Source organism: Hypanus sabinus, chromosome 26 (assembly GCF_030144855.1).
Source record: "Hypanus sabinus isolate sHypSab1 chromosome 26, sHypSab1.hap1, whole genome shotgun sequence".
NCBI classification, from domain to species: Eukaryota; Metazoa; Chordata; class Chondrichthyes; order Myliobatiformes; family Dasyatidae; genus Hypanus; species Hypanus sabinus.
The window spans coordinates 40,360,475-40,382,309 of record NC_082731.1 but is presented as its reverse complement, the minus strand read 5'-3'; the positions used below and the strand labels follow the sequence as shown (position 1 = coordinate 40,382,309).

The window sequence follows — 21,835 nt, the reverse complement described above, 5'->3', positions numbered from 1 at the left end:
GTGTATTTGTTGACATGTCAAATCTCTTCAAACTCCTAATGAAGTATAGCCACTAGCTTGCCTTCTTTATAACTACATTGACATGTTGGGACCAGGTTACATCCTCAGAGATCTTGACACCCAGGAACTTGAAACTGCTCACTCTCTCTACTTTTGATCCCTCTATGAGGATTGGTATGTGTCCCTTCCTGAAGTCCACAATCAGCTCTGTCATCTTACTGACATTGAGTGCCAGGTTGTTGCTGCGGCACCACTCCACTAGTTGGCATATCTCACTCCTGTACGTCCTCTCATCACCACCTGAGATTCTACCAACAATGGTTGTATCATCAGCAAATTTATAGATGGTATTTGAGCTGTGCCTAGCCACGCAATCATGGGTATATATACAGTAGAGCAGTGGGCTAAGCACACACCCGAGGTGTGCTAGTGTTTATCATCAGTGAGGAGGATATGTTATCTCCAACCTGCACAGATTGTGGTCTTCTGATTAGGAAATCGAGGATCCAATTGCAGAGGGAGGTACAGAGGCCCAGGTTCTGCAACTTCTCAATCAGGATTGAGGGAATGATGGTGGTAAATGCTACACTATAGTGCGCTTGGAATTTGAAATTGCTCACAGGACACAAAGCCTCCCCAAGGAGCTGGTCAACTTGAGCCCCCTCTTGGAAATGCCCTTCATGCCATCCCACACAATGAAGCAACCAACAGAAATACTCCTGTTCCCTTCTCTGTCACCTTAGTGATCTGTTCTCCTCTTGAATGGAGACAAAATGTTGGGTAAAGCTCATGGCTCCTATGGAGGAAAACGGGGAGTCCACATGTCAGATTGAGACCCTCCACCTTGACCCTTCTTCCAGTATTTTGCCTGTTGCTTCAGATTCCAGTATCTGCAGTCCCTTGTGTCTCCACACTGTGTGGAGATGGTTCCTGTAAGGCAGGGGTCCACAGACGCTTTGGCTATTGGAAGGGGCCATGGCATAAAAAAAGTTGGGATACCCTGCTGTAGGAGACTCTCCTGCTCACAGTTCGTTTCATTGCCCTCATCTTCCTGTGGACACACATGGTCTGGTCCACCTTTTAATGGTGAACTGGGACCCCATCAAAAGTCTCTCTATGTGGGATATCTTCCCTCGCTTTACAGCAGAAACCTGAGCACTTTCAAACAACTGATTTTCTATATGCTGTTTACTAGGTTTTCCAGTCATTGAATGAACGAAAACAGTGAGAACACAGACGAAACAATGAAGTCAATGAAGGAGCTACTAAATGCAGACCACTAAATGCATCCTGCACTCCCAGAAAGTAAGGAGAAAATTACAAGCTGAGCCAATATTGTAGATGATACAGAGATAAAAATCAAATTGCTTGACGTTGTAGAGTTTGATATTGAATCCAAAAGGTTGCAGCGTGCCCAGCTGTAAGATTGGATGCTGTTCACAACCACAAGAAATACTGCAGATGCTGGAAATCCAAACCAACACACACACACACACACACACACACACACACACACAAAGTGCTTATGAAAGGTCTCGGCCAGAAACATCGACTACTTACTCTTTTCCACAGATGCTGCCTGGTAGGTTGAGTTCCTCCAGCAGTTTTGTGTGTGTTGCTTAGGTGCTGTTCCCCAAGTTTGTGTTGGACTTCACTGAGCAGGAGACCACACACTAAAGAGTCAAAGGGAGATGAAGAATTAAACCACCACGCAGCAGGAAGCTCAGGGTCAGCCTTATAAACTGAATGCAGTGGTCTGGAAAGACAATCACCCAGTCTGTATTGGTTTCTCCAATAAAGAGACCTCTTTTCGCTGGCCTGGATAAATCCCTTGACTGCTTCTCAGCTAATTCTTGAACCTCTCTTGGTCAGAGCAAGGATCGGGTTCCTCTGGTCCTTTTCTCACACCTTACAAACCTCTTCAATTTCTCTTTGCTATTTCTGCCAGTTTCAACAAGATTTGGCCAACTGGCACTCATTCCCCTCCCTCCACTTCTAGCACTTCCAAGTTCCCTTGGTGGCTCCCTAGTCCAGTCTTCCGTCCCAACAAACCACTGATCTGACTGCGCTTCACCATGCAGCTAAAGGAACTGCAGTACTTGGCCTTTCACCTCTGCCCTTCTCCTCCAACCCCATCCATGGATCAAAGACTCTCTCTGGGTGAAGCAGCTACCACAGAAGTGGCAGATGGAGTTCCACCCAGATAAGTGTGAGGTGGTTCATTTTGATAGGTCAAATATAGTATTAATGGTAAGACTCTTGGCAGTGTGGAGGATCAGAAGGATCTTGGGGTCAGAGTCCATAGGACACTCAAAGCTGCTGTGCAGGTTGACTCTGGTGGTTAAGATGGCATACGGTGCATTGGCCTTCATCAACTGTGGAACTGTGCTCAGTTCTGGCTACCTCATTACAGGAGGGATGTGGAAACAGAAAGGGTGCAGAGGAGATTTACAAGGGTATTGCCTGGATTGGGATGCATGCCTTATGAGAATAGGTTGAGTGAATTTGGCCTTTTCTCCTTGGAGTAACATAAGATGAGAGGTGATCTGATAGAGGTATATAAGATGATGAGAGACATTGATTGTGTGGATAGTCAGAGGCTTTTTCCCAGGGCTGAAATGGCTAATATGAGAGGGCATAGTTTTAAGGTGCTTGGAAGTAGGTACAGAGGAGATGTCGGGGGTAAGTTTTTTTTTACAGTGATGAGTGTGTGGAATGGGCTGCTGGCGGCAGTGGTGGAGGCGGATGTAATAGGATCATTTAAAAGACTCCTGGATGGGTACATGGAGCTTAGAAAAATAGAGGGCTATGGGTAACCCTAGGTAATTTCTAAAGTAAGTACATGTTTGGCATAGCATTGTGGGCCAAAGGGCCTGTATTGTGCTGTAGGTTTTGTATGATTCTATATGCTACGATCTAGATGGGTATCACCCTGGTATTTCTTGTACAAAGGCACTAATCCAGGATTACTTCTGGTGGCAAGGACTGGGTCAAGGCACAGGAGAGATGTGAGAGTCAGCATTGCAACCTGTGATATGGAGATACAATGGTCCCTGAAACTCTCTGTCCATGGTCCTGGAACACAGCACCATGGGGCCACATTTATGTATGTACACTGCACTGAAGTGGACCACACAACTCACCACTACTGTCCGGACTGCAGATCTGCTTTGCATCATCCAAATCACTGATAGAGCTGGTCATATATTAGTCCTCAGTTTGTTGCATATAAACTTCAAATCTTCCTGAAAACAAATAGATCTCCACCATCCAGAATATGGCCTCTTCTAATTCCTGCAATCAGGGAGAAGGTGCAGGAACCTAAAGATCCACACTCATCACTTTAGGAACAGTTTCCTCACTTCTGCCATCAGATTTCTTTTTTTTTAAATTTTTTTATTAGTTTTTCAAAACATTTTACAAATTAAAAACCCCAAATCCTAATGAGGAACATTAAAACAGTGAAAAATTAAGCATACAATAACAATATGCTACAAAGGAAGAGAACTTAGCAAAAAAAAAGCACCTAAATTAAAGACAAGTAAGCTTAGTGTCCTCCCCAAGCCCCACAACACAAGAAAAAACAGCAACTCCAGACCAACCACAACACAATATAGAGAGTATAAGTCAGGACAGCCAAACTCCCAGACTGTGAATACACTCAGCAACAGAGGGTAATAATGCCTTCTACCAGAAAAAAAAGGAGCTGAAAGCAAGGGACTGAAAAGAAAAAAAAACCCTAGTCAAGAGGAAGGTTATGAAAGTACTTGGTAAAAGGTCCCCAGACCTTATGGAACTTTAGATCTGAATTGAGAACTGAATAATGAATTTTTTCGAAGTCCAAACAGGTCATGATGTCGTTAAGCCATTGAGCATGAGTGGGCGGGGCAACATCTCTCCATCTGAGGAGGATCAAGCCTCTAGCCAGGAGAGAGGCAAAGGATAATATTCGGCATTTGGTCGGACCCAGACATAAATCTGTCTCACCCCAAAAACCGAACAGAGCAATTAAGGGGTTTGGTTTGCCATCAGATTTCTGATTGGTACTTGAACACTACTTCACTATTTTGCTCTTTTTACAGTATTTATTGTTTTTATATATTTATTGTTGTAACTGGGTTTCCAGGTAGGGGTAGCACCTCTAGTGAGGGGGCTTGGTCGTGCTTATTCTGGGGCAGCTCGCTCACCTTTGGTTCCCACCAGACCAGACACAGGATAAATTAGGCTGCAGCAGGCCTGGACGAGTGAAAAGTTGAAAGTACATTTATTATCAAAGAATGTATACAATATGCCGACTGGTGGCGTAGTGGCATCAGCACTGGACTTTGGGGAGAGAGGTCCTGAGTTTGAATGCGGCCGGCTCCCTTGCACTCTCTCCATCCGTGCCTGGGTTGAGTGTCAAGCTAGCAACGTCAGGTTTCAGATGCCCAAGACATGCCACAGGTTCCCACCAGACACTCAGCTCTCACCGTAGCTCCAAGCAACTGTTTGCATGCGACAGTGGGTTAAACCAGGTGAGGGTAGCGATGGCCTCCTGTTCTGGTAAGATAGGGGCTCGCCCAACCTAGCAAGCAAAACCAGCTTCGGCAGACTGGGCGGATGAGATCAACAGTGAGATCCAATGGTCAGGAAGGAGATTTTGCAACAGTTCGTGGAGAGTATAGGGCTCAAGGCACAGAAGATATGATGCTCATCCACTGCAATCAAGGAAAACTCAAGTTTGTGATGCTTGTTCATATCACTGGACCTGGATGTTTGAGGACAAGAGAGTGGAACCTTCTCAATGCAATGGCTTTTCTGTTCAACTACTCTCCTGCTCAGGTTTCCTGTCATCATTGGAAAACCACCATACTGTACTTTATAGTAGTTTTTTAATGTACTGAACTACGCTACTGCCACAAAATGATAAAGTTGATGATGTGTCAGTGATAATAAACCAGATTCTGATGTCATCCTTAAAAAAAATCAGTGCAACTGAGGGGGCTTGGATGAAACAGGCTTCTCTCTTCCCAATATTGGATCAGTTCTTATGCTACACATCTTTCAGGTAGTGGCCAAAAGGACACAAGCCAAAATGCTTTTGAATGTCAATTCTGCACTGAACCAAGTGTCTGGGGACAGACTCTCTTTGTGGACTTCAGTTCAGAAACCTATTTGCTTGTGTTTATTCTTTGCATGATTTTTTTTTCTCTGTGCTCTAGGGGTTTGATGGTCTTTTTTAAAAAAATGGGACTTTTGGGTTTCTTTGTTTCATGGCTGCCTGTTAGTAGGAGCTGAAACTCAAAGTTGTATATTGTATACATGTGTGTGTGTGTGTATACGCCCTTAACTCATGGTGGAGTTGTCGGGGTGCCGTCATAACAAATCTTTTGCACCGATTTTTTGGTGATTGCTCATCGTATGGCATGTCTTGGGCATCTGAAACCTGACGTTGCTAGCTTGACACTCAACCCAGGCACGGATGGAGAGAGTGCAAGGGAGCCGGCCGCATTCAAACTCAGGACCTCTCTCCCCAAAGTCCAGTGCTGATGTCACTACGCCACCAGTCGGCATATTGTATACATTCTTTGATAATAAATGTACTTTCAACTTTTCACTCATCCAGGCCTGCTGCAGCCTAATTTATCCTGTATTGTTTTGCAACATTAACTGAAACTAATCGAAACTTGTGATAAGGCTGACATCTTGTAACATCTTCAAAACTCTATGCCTCAAAGGCTGCATCCATCGTTAAGGAAACCCTTCACCCATGCTCTCTTCTTATGACAGTACTACCATCAAGGAGGTGGTACAAGAGCCTGAAGATACACACATACTCAACATTTTAGAAGCAGCTTAATTTCCTCAGCCATCAGATTTCTGAGTGGACAATCAACAGAACCTCACTATTTACAAATATTTCTCATTTGCAATTTACAGTATTTATGTATTGTGCTGTCTGCTGCCGTAAAACATTTCACGAGTCAGTAATATTAAATCTAATTCTAATATGACCAAGCCTGTCCAGATGTTTGGTAGGTGAAAGCAAATTGGTCCCCCTACCACCGCCCCTCCCTACTTCCCACCCCCCCCCCCCACCCCCGGCTATGACAATCCGACAGAACCCATAATTCTCCGGTTAAACACCTCTATCATATCGAGTGGACTAGAATATAAAAGCAAGGGTATAATGCTGAGGCTTTGTAAAGCATTGGTGAGGCCTCACTTGGAGTACTGTGAGTAGTTCTGGGCCCGTTATCTATGAAAGGATGTGCTTATATTGGAGAGGAGGTTCATGAGAATGATTCTGGGAATGGAAGCCTTATCGTATAAGGAACAATTGATGGCTCTAGGCCTTTATCTGCTGGAATTTAGAAGAATGTGTGTGTGTGGGGGGGGGGGGGGAAGGAATCTCATCAAAACCTATTGAATGTTAAAAGGCCTAGACAGTGTGGATGTGGAGAGGCTGTTTCCTATAGTGAAGAAGTTGAGGACCGGATGGCACAGCCTTCGATTAGACTAGAGGGACATTCATTTTGAAGAATTTCTTTAGCCAGAGGGTGGTGAAGCTGTGGAACTGATTGCCACAGGTGACTGTGGGTATATTTAAGTCAGACATTGATAGATTCTTGATTAGTCAGGGCATGAAGGGTTACAGAAGGCAAGAGATTGGTGTCAAGAGGGAAATGGATCAGCCATGATGAAATGGTGGAGTAAACTCGATGGGCTGAATGGCTTATTTCTGCTCCTGTGTCTTATGTTTAGAACTGGGAAGAAAGGATGGTTTGGGTTTCCAGACATACAGCACGAAGCACCTGTAGATTTCTGGAGAGACGATCAACCATAACAGAACTTTCACCTACACAGTACGCGTCTCCATGTTCACCTACTCTTCATTTCTTTCACTGTTAGCAGATGTTCTTCCGGATCCACACCAAGACTTCACTCCTGTGGATGTGTCTGGAGCAGACCCTGTTCCACAGGCCAATAATTATCCATTATTGATAAACCAAAATACCCAATGGGGCAATAGAAGATGCCTAAGAAACATGTCTGACAGTGTTCAGATTTTCACCACAAGTTTTCCAAATGGTAGAACTTGTCCTGTGACTGAACAGTCTATGTCAGTCCAGATGGCAATAGCTATTACATTTTGTTGATAAGCAGTTTTGATCGGGGGAATTTGATATCTCTGGGCCTGAACTTGATGGGGTTCTGAAAGATGAGGGGAGATCTCACTGAAACCTACTAATACTGAAAGGCCTGGATAGAGAGGAAATGGAGAGGATGTTTCTATTAGTAGGAATCTCAAGGCTGTATTATACATACTTTGATAATAAATTAATAAATACACTTTGAACTTTGAGAGTTTAGGGTCCAAGGGCACACCCTGAGAATAAAGGGATATCTCTTTAAAACTGAGATGAGGGCATACAGCACTGTGGAAAAGTCTTAGGCACATATATATAGCTTGGGTGCCCAAGACTTTTACACAGGACTGTAGTAATTTATGTTGGCACAAAAAAAACCTTATGACCTATATGAGTGATGACAAACCTGATTCTGATCTGGGTCTCTATTGTGGACTGAGAGTGGGAAGGGGTCAGGGAGAGGGGAATCATGGTTGGAAAAAAGGGGAAGGGAGAGGGGAGAGAGCAGGAATCACCAGAAAGACATTCTGTAATGATCAATAAACCAATTGTTTGAAATCAAGTGACCTTGTTTGGTGTGTCTGCACTTGTGGCACCCCACCCCACTACTGCCTCTGGCACTCCTTCCCACACCCCTTCTACGGCACTCCACTCTTGCCATTCCCAACATCCTTTGCTCCCACCAGGCTTACAAACTCACTCTCCACTCCATATTGACAAATATAATACTGTGTGTGTGTGCATGTATATAGAGACATACACACTGTAGCTAGGGTACCTAAGACGTTTACACAGTACTGTACTGTATTTCTTCAGTCAGACCAGTGAATCTATGAAATTGTCACAAGAGGGATAAGGATACATTAAGTCATTTGGGTATATTTAAGCTAGATAAATAGATAGGTCTTGATTGGTAAAGGAGTTAAGGGTTACAGGGAGGAGGTGGGAAATGGGGACGAAAAATAAAATCAGCCATGATTGAATGGCAGATCAGACTTGATGGGCCAAATGGCCTAATTCTACTCTTACATCTTATGGTCTGTTATCAAAGGTGAGCAGCATGTCGTTTAACTGAGCAATTCATTATACAAGTTGCATTAGCTTACTGTTTCTGAAAAACGTGCGTAACCCGCCGTTTTCAAGTCAGATATATCATCCTGGCAAATATTTAAATAAAAACATACCATAGGGCAACTGAGTTAAAACTGGGTGTTTAATTCAACCAGATCAATATTGCCATGAAGCCACGTACCCAAATGGCAGAAGATGCCTGAGGTCCCACAACAGTCTGCAAATCCATCTCCCAAACTCACCTTTATGTTCAGGCTGTTTGCAAGTCCCTCCAAGTGGACCACACCCTTGTTGTTGGGTTTGGAAGCTTGTGTACCTCAATGACCTGGAGGGCCACATTGGCTGGATTCAGGACTTTATGCTTTGTCTCTTAGTATGGTCAAATGGAAGAGGCCAGACTAAGAGTGGTCAACTGGTCCTCCAGTTTCGAGGGCTCAGCTTAGGGCTAACAACCCTGACCAGTAAAACAAAACTGTTACGGAAAAAGCAATGGAAAGTCCTTCTACACGTGAGTGAGATGATCTTCCTGAGTCTCCACCTGGGGAACTGTGTGACTGACCGTAACGAAAACCAAGAGGAAGCTACTGACATGAGGAGGGAATCCCTGAACACTGTCAGAGATGGAGGATCTTCACTGCTGTCCTAAACGTCAGCAGCGTAACGGGCTGTAAATTAGTTTGCTTGCAATTGGATGCTTGTAACCTTGGGAGTTCCTGAACATGGAGTTACCCATTAGGAGTGGAAGGACGGGTGCACAAAGATGGACAAAGACTGAAAGGTTACTGAGAAGCCCAAGTCTGTAACTCCCTTTATACTATAACAGATTAGTACAACTGGGGATCTGAGTAGCATCTATCACGTCTTCTGCTGGCACCTCTTCATGCAGGGAAGAGGAGGACGCAAATACATTTTAAGTTCCAGAGAAGGAACTTGCACATCATCTGCACCTCGAAGCATGTTCAAGCAAACTCTGCAGATTTAAAGAGGAAGCAGATACACCTTTGAAAGATCAGGGAATCATGGACAATGGGGAACTGGCACAGAAGGGAAGAGACCTGGGTTAGAACAGCCATGATAATACGAATGGGAGATGTGTCCTACGGGGCCAAGTGGCCTGCTCCTAGTTCACGAGCTGCCCAACCTCTTGGCCATAATACCGCTTCTGAGGGCTACTACTGTGCAGTCCCTCACCTCATTTCCTGCATGAGAAACAGTGCAAACAGTGGTAGGAGCCAGACATCAGAAACAAAGGGGATTGACCATCTGGACAGAAAAAAGAGTAGGTGGAGGTACACATCACTGAACGGCAGTGCGTTTTGGAGTTTGACCCTTTCCCATGTTTAAACCAAGGACCAATGGAGCTGGGAACAAGGATAACACAAAGCTCTGGCGTTTAAAAAAACCCACCCCAATCAAACTCATTATCAGTCTTCAAGACATGGACCCCTGCACCTCCCACTGCAAATGGATCAATTCCTCATTGGGAGACCTTCATCTTTGCTGACCATCAACAGAGGTGCACTTCAAGGCTGTGTGCTTTAGCCCCCTGGTCCACTGTCAAGTCACAAGGCTAGGTGGCCAAGCACATATTTCACCAACGACATCACTGTAGGTGGATGAACCACAGCCTGGTTTGGAAATTCCAATGCCCTTAAACAAAGAATCCTACAAAAAGTAGTGGTTACGGCCCAGCCTGTCATGGGCAAAGCCCACCCCACCACTGAGAACATCTACATTAAACAATGCTGCAGGAAAACAGCATCCATATTCAGGGAACCCCACCACCGAGGTCATACTCTTTTCTCACCGCTGCCATCAGGAATGGGGTACAAGAGCGTCAGGATCATGCTACCAGGTTGAGGAACCCCTCAACCATCAGGCTCTCAAACCAAAAGGGATAACTTTACCTGCCTCTTGATTGAAACATTTCCACAATTAATGGACTCACTTTCAAGGGTTGTTCATCTCTTGTTCTCAATATTTATTATTATTGTTTATTCTTTTGGTATTTGCAGTTTGTTGGCTTTTGCACTCTGGCTGAACACCCTAATTGGACGGCATTTCACTGATTTTGTTATGGTTATTATTCTATAGATTTAGAGTATGCCCACAAGGAAATTAATCTCAGGGTTGTAAATGGTGACATATGTACATTGATAATAAAATTTACTTTGAACTCTAACACATTTCCAAAGATGAGCTGTCGAGAGCAAACTGACTGATTGCATTATCACAGCAGTTCAAATGCAGGAACACAGGAAGCTGCAGAGCAAGTGGACTTGGCTCAATACATCACAGGCAACTCTGTCCCCATCATCGACAGTATCTACACGAGGTGCTGCCTCAGGGCGACATCTATCACCAGATTTCCCCGCTATCCAAGCCATGCCATGTTCTCACAGCTACCAGCAAGAAGTCCGACACACACCAGGTTCAAGAACAGCTACTTTTCAACCATTTGCTTCTTGATCCATCCGGCATAAATCCTAATCACCACCTCAGTATAGCAACACTATAACCACTTTGCATTATAGGCACTTTGATTTTTATTCTGTGTTCTTCTTTGTAAAACAAATAATTCTGTATATTTTATGCAACACACACACACAAAATGCTGGAGGAACTCAGCAGGTCAGGCTGCATAAGAGTAAACATTGTTTCAGGCCGAGACCCTACATCAAGAAGCAAGGACTGATTAAGGGTCTCTGCCTGAAACATCTGTCAACTGCTCACTCCTTACCATGCTGAGTTCCTCCAGCATTTTGTGCGTTGATTTGGATTTTCAGCATCTGCAGATTTTCTCGTTTGCATATATTTTGTGTGTTTTTCTAGTGAATGTTTCTTATATGATGCCATGTGCCTGTGATGCTGCTGCAATTATGTTTTTCATTGAACTTGCGCACATAACAAACTTGACTTTGATTCTGAAACCTCCGGTGATGGTGGTTTGCAAACTGCTGCATGCCCCAGAGTGCAGAGCTATGTACTAGGAGGAACTGCCTCGCTCATCTTTTTCTTGCCACCAACACCATACAGGGCACAAACTCCATGTGAGCAACAAGGCCCTTCCATTCTATTGAGAATCTCCAGTAAAACCAACTCCTTCTGTGGAGTGGACAGGACACTTCAGGTTTCTCTTTACCAATTAGCTGGGTATCCTGTACAAGAGGAGGTGAGAAAGAATAAAAGCCTTTTAAGCTGAGGCTAATACACTGTAGGCAGCATGAACTGCTGGCCAACAACAGTCCCTCTGTCACAGAGAATAGGTGGCTTGGTTCTCTCCTTTATGAGGTTCTAGATCCCTCTGGTGATGATGGAAGATTTGTGACAGGGGAGGAGGAAAGTCAGTAATTAGATTGCCTCTCTACTGATGCCAGTAGTGCTGACAAGTGCTCTCCATCAGTTACTGAGGTGCATATCCCTTACCTCTTCAAAAGGTTCCAATAAATATCAGAGAATGTACACAGTGTACAGCCTGAAATTCTTACTCTCCACAGACATCCATCATTCTGAAAATTATGAAAAGATCCAGTAGAGACTGGTAGATTTCTGTAGTGCAATGGGAAATTCTGGGTCTTCAGTTACCAGTATGTGCCCATAAACGGACTGTGACTTCCCGTTGCTAGGTAATGGCATTTAGATGATCATTTACACTGTCAAAAATATTCTCCCCCATTGGGAGAAATACCTTGGCAAAAGACAAACTACTGGAAGTTAGGCAGTATCTGTGGAGGGAAATGGACAAATGATGTTTCAGATTCACTCTAACTGGGCTGAAAAGGTAAGGGAGAAATCTACTGACAATTTTTCTTCTGCTCTTTCACTTGAAACAAAAATCTCTTTTCTGTTCTAAAGATGTAGCTCTGATTTCTCAGTTCTTGTTTTACATTTTGTTTTGTCCATCCTGATGAATCTTCTCTGTCATTGTGTAACAAAGCTCTGTGGACAATGAATCACTTTGGAGAACAGTATCACTTCTTGGAAACAGCAGTCAATTGGCACACGTACCCAGAGCACTGAAGAAGTTATGTCTCACTGAATACTGTAATGACCACTTTGCTTTGTGTCAAGCTCAGAGGCTGCTGTGCTCCACAGTTCTGTTTATTCTTTGTCACACTTAGAGCTGCAACAGGGGACTTACAGATATCATAGATTGCAAACCTCAGCTGTTCTCAAAGTCAAATACCCTTCCTCCCTTCCCTCTCTCCCTACCTTGGTTGTGTCATCATCCTTATCATCACCACCTTTTTGATCCCCAATGACCAGTCTGCAGAGGATCCAGCAATGCTTCCTACATCCATATCTTAATGTTGAACTTATACTGCTCCTTTTGCTTACATGTTTTTGGACAGCAGTCTTCTCTGCAGTTTGCAGAATTTCACTAGACCCCTTCCCATTCGCTTCTCCTCCTCTCTGAATCGATTTGTTGCCAATTGCTGATAGGACATCAACCACCTTGATTATTCCTTACACTCACTCTTACCTGCCTCTTTTTGAACTTGTAGCACCTCACTCAGAATCAATACTCGTAAGAGTAAGACGGTTGTGGTCTGAAGAACTGACATTAATCTCTCGAAGTCTAAGCATCAGCTCTCTGACACCTCCTTGTACCTCAGTCCTTGTACCCCACCAATGAACAACAAGCCTTTGTCTCCCAGGCAGACAAAAATCTCAACTCCTCAGGACCTTCCTTCCAAACTTCTATCTTAAAGTGCCAAAGATCCACCTTCTGTTCAGGACCTGTAAATAGGACGACACATGGCCCATTGTTTCAACCTGTTTTTGCCTCACTCAACATGGTTATTACTACCCTGATTCCATCGTTTGCTCCTGGTGCAATCTCTGCACTTGAAATTTAATGCCTCCTGCCACTTTAACAATTTCTAATTCCCTTGTCCCAGCTGGTTCATCTTCACAATGGATGTACAAACCTTGTACATCTCCATCCCACAAGTCTGGGACATTTTCCCTCATTTTTCAACAGAAACCCAACTAATTCTCTGACAACACTCACCTGATTTGGCCAAACTTTTCATCATGTTAACCAACTAACTTGAATTCCACTCACTTTCACTAAAGTGAGGATGTAGGTATTGGAATTTATATTGCCCCAGGCTACGGCCACCTTTTGATAGGATGGACACATGGAAAAATCCTCTGCTTCTGCCTCTACCCTTCCCTTTCTGGAACTATTTCCATCTCAGAGCATAACCATTCCTCCTCTTCTGCCTCCCACAAGGATCGCATTTCATTCTCCTAATGTCTGACTTTCGTATTCGCTCTGTTTATGAAATTTTCCTCTCCCTCTGAAAAGTCTTTGTTGTTCCGAACCCTAGCTCACCCCCCTGCTTCGGTTCATTTACTGCAGTTCTGCTCTTCTCACCAGTGTTAGAAGGTGCATGGTCATGCATTTCTGTGGGCATAGACCATTTTCTAAATTCAGAAATTAGAGGTACAAAGGGACTTGGGGGTTGTAGTGCAGGATTCCCAGGGTTAACTTGCAGATTGAGTCAATAGCAAGAAAGGCAAATGTAATAGAATATAGAAGAGTACAGCCCAGGAACTCGCTTTTTGGCCCACAATGTTGTGCTGAACCAGCTAAAAGATATATCACAAACACCCCAAAAACTAATCACCTACCTACACAATATCCATATCCCTCCATCTTTCTCATATTCTTGCACCTATCCAAACGTCTCTTAAGAGCCTCTAATGTATTTGCCTCTACCACCATAGCAGGCAGCGCGTTCCAGCCATCCATCACTCTCACATTCCCCTTGAACCTACCCCCTTTCACCTTCAATGCATACCCTCTGGTATTAGACAGTTCAACCCTGGGAAACATACACTTTGTCTATCTAGGTCTCTCATAATTTTATAAACCTCTATCAGATCCGCTGCTCCAAAGGAAACAACCCAAGATAGTCCAGCCTCCCATGATAATACAGGCAGGTAGTATTGATAGATTTGTGCATAGCAGGGGAATTAAGAGTTGGGGGGGAAAGGCAGGCAGGTGAAACTCAGTCCATAGACAGATCAGCCTAGATCTTATTGAATGGCAGAGCAGCTCAACAGGCCAGATGGCCAACTCCAGCTCCTATTTCTTATGTACTTATGTTCTGAATGTTTCCTATTTGTGCACCTGTCCAAATGTCTTTTAAACGCTGTTATTGTATCCGTCTCCACCACTTCCCTGGCAGCCCATTCCATATACCGGTTCATCGTCCCATAATAAAGACACAACAAGAGTGGGACGGCAGCACAGCAGTTAGCATAGCTATTGCAGCGCCAGTGCCAGCTCAATTCTGCCGCTGCTTCACTTCAAACCTTTCCGTTTCCTCCGGGTGCTCTGGTTTCCTTCCACAATGCAAAGATGTGCAGGTTAGTAGGTTAATTGGTCTCATGGGTATGTAGTACAGGATTGTTGGGCTAGTTACCATGCTGTAGCTCCACAACAGTTGATCCCAACCTTTATCACGTCATGGACCCGTACCATAGACCCCAGCCCTGTTAAAATAGCACAGCTGTTAGCCCAATACTTTACAGTGCCAGCTGCAAGGCTCGGGGTTCGATTCCTGCCTCTGCTTGTAAGGAGTTTGTACGTTCTCCTTGAGCTTCCTTCCACATCCCAAAGTGAGTTGAACTCATGATCAGCGAGTTGTGAGCACACTACGTTGGCACTGGAAGTGTTTCACACTTGCCTGGCACAATCCTCGGTGATTTGACTTGTCACAAACAACACAATTCATTGTATGTTCCAATGTGCACAAATAAAGCTAATCTTCCTTTCTTTTGGAAGATAAAATGTTCCATCCCATACAAATTTCAGAAGAGCAATGTACGAAGATGCGGTATTCACCCAAAAAAAAATAATGCTTCATTTGAGTCCAGTGACGGGTTGATGCTGCCAAATGTCTCCCACTGCGTGTACGATCTTACACATTCTCCACTGCCACCTTGATATCATCTTTAATACATAGGATTTTAATCTCTGTTAACATACTATAGAAAGATGCAGTTTTATACAAATGCTTATAAAAATGAACCCAAGCATCCAGACTGTTGGCTGGATGTTTAGTCTCCCATCCCTCGACGTACCTGGGTCAACAGCTCAACGATCAAGATGTATCTCACGATGCAATACTCACCGAATGTATGAAGAGACAGGAAAGGTGGGGTGTGGGGCAGGGAGGGTGGGGAAGGGAGGTCACCAAAGTTACAGTGAGTTTATAAGACCACGGCCCTATCCATTGGACAATGTTGCCACCAGGCATGTGAGGGCCAAGCTCTTCAGTCACTCTCGCTGCCACTTTCCTCATTCTCACTCGATTCTGTGCCCTGCTCACTGCCACTCTGCGCGGGGTGACGGCTGTCATTATCCGAGTGCTCGCTGCCGCTGTTAGACGCACTCCTGCTCCGCCGCTCTTCCTCCTCGCTCTGCTGCTCGTCATCGCTGCCGCTGCCCTCGCGGCCACTCTCGTCCGGCTGATCCTCGTTGTCGCTGTCGTCGTCGCTGCCGAAGATCTCCTCCTTGTCGCGGGCCGCGCGAGCCTGCCGCTCGTCCCCGCTGTCGCTCTCCCCTTCGCTCCCGCTCCTGCTGCTGGCTTTGTCCTCTTCTTCCCGCTCGCTTTCACTCGCTGCGCGTTCATCCCCACTGGCAGCCTTCTCGCTGCCACTCTCTTTGTCCTTTTCGTCATCTAGCGAAAAGAAGCAGGCACGTTAGGCAAGGGACTCTGACTGGGAGGTCTCTTTGCCCAGCACCTTCATTCCGCCTGGCCTCAAATGGTGGGATCTCCCAGTGGCTACCCATTTCAATTCCACTTTCTATTCCCACTCCAGCATGTCAGTTCATGGTCGGCTCTGCTGCTGTGATGAGGTCACATTCAGGTAGGAGGAGTAACATTTGGGTGGCCTCCAACCTGATAGCATGAACATCAATTTCTCAAAACTTTCAATAATTGCACCCCTTCTTTTCCTTCACCGTTCCTCATTCCCATTTCTTTCTCTCACCTGTCTTCTTACCTGCCCATCATCTCCCTCTGAAGCTCCTCCTCCTTCCCTTTCTTCCATGTACTTCTACCCTGTCCAATCAGATTTCCCCATCTCCAGTCCTTTATCTCTTTTACCAATCAACTTCCCAGCTATTTACTTCACCCCTTCTGCCAGTTTCACCCATCACGTAACACATTTGCTCCCCTCACCTTCTTACTCTGACTTCTCATTTTTTCTAGTCCTGATGAACATCTCGGCCTCAAATGTTGACCAATTATTCATTCCCATTGAGGCTGCCTGACCTGCTGAGTTCCTCCAGTACTTTATGTTTGTGTGTTGTTTTGGATTTCCAGCATCTACAGATTTTCTCATGTTGGTGGGCTCTAACCCTACCCCACTGCTTCCCACACTGAGGACCGATAATCCATTCATAAATCAGAATAGAGAGCAGTACAGCAAATAAAAAGGTCCTCCGTCCCATGATGTCAACAGTGACAGGATGTGCTGCCCCCCAGTGTTTGATCGGTGGAATGGCAGGCTGGACTGCCAGGAAGAACTGCATCATTTCACGGGCCGTGTCACTCAGGGTCTTGGACTTTATATATGAATTTTTGTGTCAGTACGTCCTGACGAAGGGTCTCGGCCCGAAACGTCGACAGCGCTTCTCCCTATAGATACTGCCTGGCCTGCTGCGTTCCACCAGCATTTTGTGTGTGTTGCTTGATTAAGTTGGAAAATGGGTTTCAATGCAGTTAAGTGTGAGGTACTGCATTTTGGGAAACCAAACCAGAGTAGAACTGGTACAGTGAATGGTAGGGCCGTAAGGAGTGTTATGGAAAAGAGGGACCGAGCTAAGACTACAAGTGGATTGCCCACTGAAAGCGGTGCCACAAGCGGACAGACAGGTGAATAAGGTGCTTGGGCTTTCATCAGTCTGAACATTGAGTACAGGAGCTGGACAGTTTATCTAGACGTTGGTGAGGCTCCTTTGGATTACTGTGTACAGTTTTGGTCACCCTGGTTTTCGGAAGATATTATTAAACTAGAAAGAATGTAGAAAAGATTTCGCAGTGTGGTTCCTGAACTTGGGGGCTTGAGTAACAAGGAAAGATTGCATAGATCAGGAGCTTATTCCCTGGAATATGAGATTGTGTGGTGAATTGGGAGAGGTATACAAGATCATGAGGGGCATAGACAAGAAGAAAGCAGCTCGTCCTTTTCCCAGGAGGGGGGTCCTAAAAACTAAAAGAAGTTGAGGATTTATAAGGGATATCAGGGGCAGCTTCTTCACGCAAAAGGATTAGAAAGGATGTGCTGAAACTGGAGAGGGTTCAAAGGAGATTTACAAAAATGATTCCAGGATTGAATGGCTTATCATATGAGGAGCATTTGGTGGCGCTGGGCCTGTACTCACTGCAATTCAGAAGAATGAGGTGTGATCTCATTGAAACCTATTGAATGGTGAAAGGCCTTAGAGAGGATGTTTCCTATGGTGGGAGAATCTAAGAACAGAGGACACAGCCTCAGAATACAGGGGCGTCCACTTAGAATGGAGGTGAGGAGGAATTTCTTTAGCCAGAGAGTGGTGAATTTACCATGGCAGCTGTGGAGGCCAAATTTTTATGTATATTTAAACAGAGATTGATAGCTCCTTGATTGGCCAGGGCATGAAGGGATATGGTGAGATGGCAGGAGATTGAGGCTGAGAGGAAAACTGGATCAGCCATAATGAAATGGCAGAGCAGACTCAATGGGCCAAATGGACCAATCCTGCATCTTATGGGTCTTATATGTACGTAGACAGGAGAGTTTTAGAGGGCTACGGGCCAAACACCGAGAGATGGGACAAACGCACTGGTCCACACAGTCGATAGGCAGAAGGGCCCCGTTTCCTTGCTGTATTCCAGCAGCAGCCCACATCAACAGTGCAAGCAGAAGAGAGACCAAGTGTTAGGCCAGCATTGTTAATGTGAACAGTCCGATGAGTTCCAATGAGTAAAGGCAGTGTCTTTGCCAGTTAAACCAGGGCAGTCAATATCAATCGGTACTTTCAAACAACATTTAGAGATGCACCATGCAACTAAAAGAACCATGAAATGCCAAAATGATTCCTGACAATGAGGGGCCGAGGAGACAAAGGAGGATAGACTTAGGGCTTTTGTTGTAATGAGTCAGAGATCCGTGCCAGGTCACTGCAACTGAACTCAGTAAGCTGAAGTCAGTCCATCTGGCCAAAAAAACATCACCTGATCCCACAATGTCTTTCCCTGGTTCCAGTTCTTCCTCGTCCTCAGGCTCATGATTCTCCAGCTGAGCGCGCCTGGCTTCCTGTAGAGTAAAAAAAAATTCAGGCGGATATTTCTTGGATTCTGGGTTATGAGGATTCCTCACAGCCCTTTACCTTTCCACCTGTACCCTGACTATTGCAGCAGCTATGATCGGAATTCAATGTACGTAAAGGTGTGTGGAACAAAATGGCAACCTTGAGGTTCCCCTGTAAACTGCATACTATCCTGATTTGGAAATATCTTGCCCTTCAATTGTTGATATTTTAAACCAGGGTTTCTTAACCTGGGATCCGTGGATAAGATTCCATGGGGTCCATGAACTTGGATGAGACAAAACTTGTATCTTTATGTTCGCTAATCTCCAAGTGAAATTCAACAATGATGAATAAAGGCAACAAACCACAGCAGTATTAGCAGTACCTGTGACTTTGTCACTAATTCGTCAGGTGGCACTGAATTTTATGTTGTGAGATCAAAGAAGAGGGTTACTTCTCCCACTGCCCACATAATTACACCCTAACCCTAATCCTAATGTTGCCCCCCCCACATCCCTGCAAGCCCTTTCTGGACATCTAACCACTCATTCCTTACAATCCCCCACACCAAACACAAGTCATAACACCGTTATTATAGCATATTCATAACCATAAAATATGTTTAAGGAGGAGGAGGAGGAGGATCCCAATAAAGGCAAATCTTGGACCTGGCTAACGAAGGCATGGGCCAGATCAAACTGGCAGAGTTGTGTAACAAGTAAGTCTCATTGTTGTATGATTTATACATTATTTGATAATAACTGTACTTGAATCTTGAATAGAAATTACAGATATTTTCATATCACATTACAGCTGTTACAAACAACGATCTTAAAACATCGTTTATGCTCATCACTACTTGGAAATTATTTTACTTATTGGACACGCCACCAGATCGAACTGATAAAGGCTGGCTCTGTTATAGGAGTCAAACTGGACATACTGGAGTCTGTGGAAGAACAAAAGGGTCCTTCGGAAAATCCTGGCAAATCTGGACAAAGTTTCTCACCCTCTGCCTGCCACCTTGGCTGAACAGAGGAGTATTTTCAGTAATAGACTTATACAACTGCGCTACTGAAGAGTGCTATATGAGGTAATTCTTACACTCCGCCATCATACTTTATAATGAGTCAACCTATAGCTTAGGCTGCTGTTAATCTCTGTTTACCAGAGTGCTGTTAAAAGGCTGTTCAGCTCTGTTTACCACATCCTGCCATCGCGGACACCCTGTGCTACCAGACTACCATCAGTTCTTATCTGGACGGTGTGAATGTGCTCCCATTACTGTATAATACTGCAGTAATTAGTGCACTACTAGCTTATCAGTGTAAACTTGGAAATCTTGTACATCCTATTTTGAAGGTAGCTTTTTTTTTTATTCTTCCTTTACTTCTCTTCTAATATTTGTATACTTGTGCATTTGTAATGCTCCTGTGACACCGTAATTCCCTTTGGGACCAATGAAGTACCTATCTATCAAATGTGATCACAGTCTTCCTGTCTGCAGATGCTCGTGCGTAGTAACAGACCAACTATTGGGCAGCCCTACGCCTAGCAGTCATTCAGTCACCAAAAGGCGAAGTTGTGTGTTCATACATTTGTGACCCAGACATCTATTTTCTCTCCATTATCGCCTATCTACAATTGCTTGTTGATCAGTACGTAGAAGATGGCATCACAAATGATATTTTAATATATTTTGTTAACTATTTCAATATAATTGTTAAATGTTGTAATCCTATGTATTTTGTTTAAATATGTATTCTGAGAAGGGGGTCACAGGCTTCACTGGACTGCCGAAGGAGTCAATAGCATATAAAAGGTTAAGAATCCCTTTTTACACCCAATTTATCAGATGGTTGATGTAACTTTTAGAGTTTACTAGTGCATTCTGTTGAGATTTCCACCATTTATTGAATTATAGCAGATAATAGATATTGATAGCAGATAGATGGGGAATTCATCTTTGTAGCAACACAGTACAAAAGGCAAATATCAAGGTTTAGAAGTGCGTAACAAGAGAGGCTTTTGAAAAGGAGTAAGGTCACTTGAACTGCAGGAATACTGCAAGATCCAAGTGATAATGCACCTGGAGTACTGTCTGAAATCCTGAGCTAAACAAGGATATATTTGCAATGAAAGGAATGCAGAAAAGGTTTACCAGGTTGATATATTACAAAGGAGATTTACAATAAACCACACTATACTTATGCAAAATGATAGAAGACCGGAGGGGGTGGGGTGAAGCTGAGAGCCGGAAAGGTGATTGGCAAAAGGGATACTGAGCCAGAGAAGGGAAAGGATCATGGGATGGGAGACCTAGGGAGAAAGAAAGGCAGAGGGGAGCACCAGAGGGAGATGAAGAACAGGCAGAGTGATGGGCAGAGAGAGAAAAAAAACTAAATATATCAGGGGTGGGGTAAGAAGGGGAGTTGATAAGAGGATGCTGAGACTGGCTGCATCACCACTTGATATAGAGGATTCCAATACACAGGCTGCAGAGTGTTCCAGACTGAGTCAATTCCATCATGGACAAAGCCTCTCGATCATTGACAATATCTTTAAAAGGCAGTGCCTTCAGAAGGTGGCCTCCATCATTCAGGACCTTCAATGTCGGGACTTGCCCTTTTTTCGTTACCCCCATCAGGGAGGAATTACAGAGCCTGAAGATCCACACTGAAACTTTAGATTCTTACCTTCTACCCCTCTGCCACCAGATTTCTAAACACTACTTCGCTATTCTTTTTTTGTAATATTTAGAAGTTTTAAAAATAGTATTGTATAGTAACTTCTTATGGTTGCCCTGTTTTACTTCCACAAAATAAGCAAATTTTATGACAAAGAACTGCAAAAGTCTTAGGCACATATATATTGCTACAGACTTTTGCACAGTACTATATTTGTCAATGTGGAGCAGAGAGTTTACACATTTGGTGGGAGCAAAAGATGTTGGGAACGGCGAGGGTGAAGCACCGCGGTAGGGATGTGGGACAGGTGGCAGAGAAGGTGTGCTGGGGAGGGAGTTGGCGTGGGTGGGACAATTGGTTTATTGATTGTTACAGTATCTCTCTCTGGTGCTTCCCGCTCCCTCCCTTCTCCCTTTCCCAACCATGATTCCCCTCTCCCTGCCCCCTTCCCACTCTCAGTCCACAATAGAGACCCAGATCAGAATCAGGTTTATCATCACTCACATAGGTTATTAGTATTTTTTTTTGCAGCAATACATAAAATTGCTACAGTGCTGTGCAAAAGTCTTGGGCACCCTATATGTCAGTAACAATAAAATGGAAGCTGGTTAAAAATCTGGAATAAATAGGAT

At 44.3% G+C, this 21,835-nt stretch overlaps 1 protein-coding gene and 1 long non-coding RNA gene across 2 annotated transcripts in view; one reads left to right on the top strand and one right to left on the bottom strand.

Moving 5' to 3' along the window:
* Positions 1-1,194: 1,194 nt before the first annotated feature.
* LOC132381479 (uncharacterized) lies at positions 1,195-20,757 on the top strand. The gene is made up of 3 exons (XR_009508045.1): positions 1,195-1,305; positions 19,144-19,234; positions 19,330-20,757. It is a non-coding gene; the product is annotated as an uncharacterized LOC132381479 (long non-coding RNA).
* Positions 15,155-21,835, bottom strand: part of paf1 (PAF1 homolog, Paf1/RNA polymerase II complex component) — a 42,812-nt gene continuing 36,131 nt past the window's right edge. The window contains exons 13-14 of the mRNA XM_059950916.1: positions 18,440-18,521; positions 15,155-15,898 (exon numbers count right to left, since the gene is read on the bottom strand). Of these exons, the coding sequence (XP_059806899.1) occupies positions 15,492-15,898; positions 18,440-18,521 (489 nt within the window). The 3' untranslated portion in view covers positions 15,155-15,491. The remainder of the gene's footprint in view (positions 15,899-18,439; positions 18,522-21,835) is intronic.